This window comes from Cornus florida, unplaced genomic scaffold (assembly GCF_030987335.1).
Source record: "Cornus florida cultivar Cherokee Brave unplaced genomic scaffold, ASM3098733v1 CherokeeBrave_3.0.0_Hap2_Chr10, whole genome shotgun sequence".
NCBI classification, from domain to species: domain Eukaryota; kingdom Viridiplantae; phylum Streptophyta; class Magnoliopsida; order Cornales; family Cornaceae; genus Cornus; species Cornus florida.
This window is the reverse complement of record NW_026775580.1, coordinates 61,519,561-61,525,453: the sequence shown is the minus strand read 5'-3', so window position 1 is coordinate 61,525,453 and position 5,893 is coordinate 61,519,561. Positions and strand designations below refer to the sequence as shown.

At 33.7% G+C, this 5,893-nt stretch overlaps 1 protein-coding gene across 1 annotated transcript; it reads right to left on the bottom strand.

The window, feature by feature from the left end:
- Nucleotides 1-399: 399 nt before the first annotated feature.
- On the bottom strand, nt 400-1,659 carry LOC132279669 (uncharacterized). The gene is made up of 5 exons (XM_059781706.1): nt 1,422-1,659; nt 1,272-1,340; nt 1,072-1,154; nt 723-925; nt 400-602 (listed from the first exon to the last, which is right to left on the bottom strand). Exons 1-5 carry the CDS (start codon nt 1,475-1,477, stop codon nt 501-503), a joined length of 513 nt encoding a protein of 170 aa, XP_059637689.1. The 5' UTR covers nt 1,478-1,659; the 3' UTR covers nt 400-500.
- Between the last annotated feature and the right edge of the window lie 4,234 nt (nt 1,660-5,893).

Below are 5,893 nucleotides of genomic sequence, written 5' to 3'. Positions count from 1 at the left end.
AAAAATCACACACATTTTTTTTCCCAGTAAGAAAGACAAACTACTTAATTTTTGTTGTATTTTGCAGAGGAATTTTAAGATGACTTTTTGATAAAGATTATTTTCCTCAAAATTTACTTGGTGCAAATATTTGCACTTTCGCAATACTCACAATTTCTTGTGAAACTTATTATGAATGATCATGTGTCACAGACGTCTTTTGAGTGCGGCGATAGTTGGCTATCACAATAAATGGCAGTGCTTGCCATAAGCATTTTTTTATATATCTCTTTGTGCTATAACCAATTCTTATAAAAAATTCTTAAATTATTAATTAATCTTAGTGTGCACATGCCATTCCCGCTGATTCAGTCACAGTAACATAAGGACCAAGACTACAAAGAAAGTAATTTATTTGGAATAGTATAATCAAATTGCATTTACAAATGAATTTCAACAAATCTCAATCTTACTCTAAACAAATTACAGGTTAGAATGGTACATTGACCATGCTTTAAAAATTATGCACTTGATTTGTTATCTTTTGTTTCTTTGGCTATCTCACTGGCCTCGTCAATCACTGGTTCAATGAATGAGTCCACCTTTTCCTCCATTGCCTCAATCTGCATTTCCATTTCAATAATCCCACATTATTTATTTTCAAAGCAAATTGAGCTCATACTAAATAAAAAAAATTGATTATGTACCAAATAAAATAAAGGGTATGAGTTGAAAGTTGAAACCTTATCGATGAATTGTTCAACTAAATGAGCATCCTTAGCTGCTTTGCCGGCCATATTTTCAACATTAGCAAAGGCTTTTTGAAGTTTTCCACCTTCAGGAAGCTCATCGCCAATTTCGTCCGCCACCTTCTCCACTTGCTCCGCTATATTTTCTATAGCTTCTGTCACACGGTCCGCTGTCTCCACCGCGTCTTCAATTTCATCTGCATCAAAAGTTTAACGAGTCCACCTTTAGTTTGCCAAAAATAAAACTATATATATATATATGCACGCGCGTACAAATTCAATCGCATAAAATATGAATATTTGCAACGATGGTATGCATTAAGTAGTACATATTGATCCTTACTTCTCAGTTTGAATAATGGCCCCCATTTGAACCCAAAAAATGGTACAATTGCTGATATTAGTATTCCTACAATCCAATGTTTCCTGTATAGCAAAAGTATTTTTAGATTTAAAAACCCCAAAAATAAAAAAATTAAATTAAATTAAATTGCACTGTTAAATGAAAGATGAACAAAATAGATGAGTCTAATTTAAACTTACAAAGAGTTTGAAGGGGGTCCTGAAGGAAGTGGAGCTCCTGGTTGGACACTGCTGTAGACAGCCAAGTCCCTGCATCAATATATCAATATAATGAGCTGAATTATATGGAAACTGAATATATATATATACACACACACATGTATGTATTACCTCTTTGTAGTGGCATGGGTTTGACCTCTCTGGCCAATCCTGAGAAATCGCAACATCCTGTTAGCCGGAAAACAAGATATATTCTAGTGTTTGGAGATTGCAGCTGAATGATCAGAAATGGGATTGAAGATGAATGTTCGAAAACTCCTGGAAGGATTGATATGAAGCTTGGTGAAGCTGTAAGGAACTATCAATCTTGTCGTCAACAAAATAGACATAGTCTGTGTTTTTAGCCTTGGAATTGATTTCTACTGTGTACAGGATTTGATAAGATTGCGTAGCTATATATATATATATAAGAAATTGTGGGTTTGTAGTAGATAAAGATTGACGACTGTAGAACGAAATAACACATGTTCAATGACTTGTAAAAATGGTTGAACCAATCCGTAAGAATGTTAAATACGCGTTGTTTCATTGGTCAGGCAATCAAGTCAATATTAAAAACATTGAAAAGTAAATTCTGCAATCTCTAATCCTTTGTTAATTATATACACGTTAACGCATGTTTTTCAAATTCAACTGTTTAGTTCTCTAACTTTATATCTTCAATTTCTAGATTTCCATGTACCTTCCAATTTTAATTGCCCCATTTTTTATACAGAAAAAGGTTAACACCATGTTTTATATCTCGATCATAATTAAATATCCATTATTAAAAAATTTCTCGAAGGTGACTAACCAAATTAAATGACCATTTCATCCCTCAGTATGTTTTTCCATTTAATCATGTTCCACACCGCGGCTAAAGTGAGATGAAAAATTGATTTGATCATATGAAAAATTGATATAAGAGAAAGTAAGTTTACCACGAGTTTTGTCTTTGAGCCGTACGCAACAAAATATTTAGAAAGTTTTGATAATTTTAAAAATAGATCTTGTATTTTTCTAACTTTCTTTATTTTAATAATTAGTAAATTAATATCACGCAATATAAAATAAAGCAAAGTAAAGTTAGAGATGACACCAGGATTTTAGCGAGAAAACCCTAGTTGATAAAATACGTCAACTGTCAACTGTTTGCGTGAGAAAAACCTCGTGAACTGTGCAGTTCAAAGCAAACCGATCCACTATGCTTGAAACAAAATACACTAGATTTTGACTCTAGCTCACATCCTATCGTTCTATCAAACACCAATTGCTGATAATCCTTTGGCTTTGTGACTCCCCGTCCAACAACAACTTGACCTCAGGTTTATGCTTGATCTTTGTAGAAGAGTAGCAGGTAGATCAGACAACACTCCTCGAATGCTCCAACTCTTTCAAAGTATGATCGCTTTTACTTCTGTTCTTCAATCGTTTAAATTCGATGTAAAAGTAGATTTGCTTTTGTCTGATAGATGTAGATGCAACTGTATAATCATGATCAGGATTCGAACACCACAACTCTAAACTCAATATGTGTTTATGCGTATGTGTTCTAGAAAGATAAACAGAAAATTCTCTAAGAATTTCTGAGATAAAAATCTTCCTAAGGCTTTTAAGAATAATAAACTGATAATGCAAAAGCCGTTTATAAACCTGTGTGTATGACAAGATTTATATAGAATTTAGAATGACCTAATCTCTCTGAAAATATGAAAAAATTCGTGCATAAGATTTGGTACAATTCTAAACCAATTAGGAAACAATTCTGAAACAGGAAATTGATCAGGACACCTTGAACCGGTTTAGAGGAGCTAAACCGGTTCAAGTATGGCAGAAACTTATTTCGAGGCCAACTAAAGACCTTGAACTGGTTCAGAGGGGCTGAACCAGTTCAAGTATGCCAGACTTGAATTTCCTGGTTCACTAAGGCTAAAAACACTATATGGTAAGATTTTGAAATAAATACGAAGTGTAGAATATGTCCTAACCTTTTAAAATTCCTTCCTAATGTGTTGTTCTTACCTTTCTCGAATAATCTCGGTTATGGTTACTTGGAACAACCTTTCCATTCCGCAGTTGCTGTCGTCCCAATAACTTGCATTACAAGTAACTTGAATTACAACTCGACTTGGACTGGTTTTGTTTACGATAATTGCCAAATATAAAATAATATCTCACAATCTCCCCTTTTGAAAATTTTGTGACAAAACCCTAAAAACAATTTGAATAATCTACCAAAAGTAGAAAAGTAAATTACAAATTTGTTTAAAGGTTAAACACGGAATATCACAGTTCTCTTCTCTTCTTGGATATACGGCTTAACCTAAATTCCTGTATGTTGCCCAAGTATTAACTCTAGAGGGGGGTGAATAGAGTCTATGGCAAACAATGGCCAATTTTATTTAGGATTTGCAAATTCTACTTAACACCCTCTAACAATTATGCAATAATCAAGATATGGACATAAGCAATTAATAGCATAAATGTAAAGGAGATAAGGGAAGAGAGATTGCAAACATTAACACGGCGATTTTAGCGAGGTTCAGAAACTCCTACTCCTCGGCTCAAGACCCCTCTTGAGACTTCCCAATCCACTATGGCACCTCCTTACGGGTGGAAAGCAAATCTTTACATGAAAGAACTCCTTGCTTCACTTTGCTAAGAGATAAGCTCTCTTAGTCTTCCTTTGGGTCACACCAACCCTTACAAATATGAAGCTAGCTTGTTTCTTCTTCCTTGCGCCACACCAGCCCTTACAAATTGAAGATCAAATTTGTTGCATACAAGTATATCTCTCAAAGATTGATATGCAAATCAAAGCTCACAACTTTCAGCTCACTCTAAAGTATATATATGAATAGATTGAAGCTCAAGACTCTATGAATGATGTGGGATGAGAGAGTATGATATAAAATGAAGAACAAAAGCTCTTTGGATGCTATATAATGTTTCTCAATGGTAACAACACTTAATCCCGAAGTCCCCTTACTCTATTTATAGAGTTTCAGCAGCTAATTCAAAAATAGAGCTGTTATGCACACTGCCCGAGAGGAAATAGCCATTTGAGTTTGAATCTGCATAGGTTCGGTCGACCGAAATGAAACACCATTGTGTTTCGGTAAACCGAAATGACTTTAAGGTTGGTCATCATTCTCAGTATCTCTGTTTCGGTAAACGGAAGTAAAATCCTTCCCTGTTTCGGTCGTCCGAAATGGTTTAAGGCTGCCTATCAATCTTTATTTTGGTAGGCCGAAATGAAACACCTTTTTGTTTCGGTCGACTGAAATACCTTCAACCTTTAATCCAAAACTCTCTGTTTGAATCGGTCGTCCGATTCATATTGCTTCTCCATTTCGGTTTATCGAAATGTCTTTACTTTAATTTATATGTCCATTTACTTTAAGTTTACAATGTAAATAAGGAAGTACCCCCCATTTGGATTCAATAAAAAATACTAGAAAATTGAAATCTAACTAAATCAAAATGTAGAAATTCAGTTTTAGTACAAATTTGGATTTCCGACAGTTATGGTAAAATTGAATCCTTATGTGGACCAATGCAGATTTGGTAAAAAATTCTGATAAAATCAGTTTAGGCTAATTGAAGTATAAAGAGTTATTACCGGAAAAATTATTTTGAAATAACCATTATTTCAAAAATCCATTTTTCACACTTAGCCAAAATACAGTTTTTCATGTCGCGCATTCTGGGGTCCTAATGTCCGTTACCAACTCATGGTAATGAAGGCTTCTCATGCCTTAATTGTTGACCAATATGAATTATATGAATGATGTGCATGGTCTTAGCATTTCTAGCACAAATGATGAGTTCTTTCAAAGTTTATGCAAGCTTAAACTAACTCACTCTTTAGCAAAGACTCCATATCTCAATTGTATATGAATGAAGTGTCTATTGCTAATGGATATAGGAGAATATGAATGATGATATGATATGCATGGTCCTATAGAGATGAGCTTCAAATGGATTCATAAATACTTTGACATTGAATCCTAAACACTCACTATCTATCTACCCCTTTTCTTCAATCTTTGTCTATGATCGTGTAGGCTTTTAGGTAGACTTGGTTTCTTCCTTTCTTTGAATTGCTTTCTTGTTCGTTGTAGTCTAAGCTATCTTTGGATGGACTTTGCATTTGCTTATTTGCAATTTCATGTCTTCTTTATATCCATTGCTTTTCTTGATGTGATCTTAAATAATGGAATACTTGGAATGATCTTTCGTACTTCATTGAGGTCATCCTTTGAATGTGAATAATCTATAACACTTAATATAAATATTAGTCCCTAAACACCATTAATGGTTTGTTATCATCAAAACCTTTAGATTGTCCTTGGATGAAATCATTAAGGTCAACACTGTACAATATCAAGCAATAATTACCAGTGAAGTTTAATAAATAAAAATTTATAAAAGCTCCCCCTTAAGTAAATATCCAAAAAAAAAAAAAAAAAAAAAAAAATTATCTCCCCTTTAACATCACATTTATTCTCCCCCTTTTTGTAACAAATTGACAAAGTATAGAGACAAATAATAGAAGCAGGTAAAACATCCAAACATGTCATTAAAGCATATTCCCAGAATAT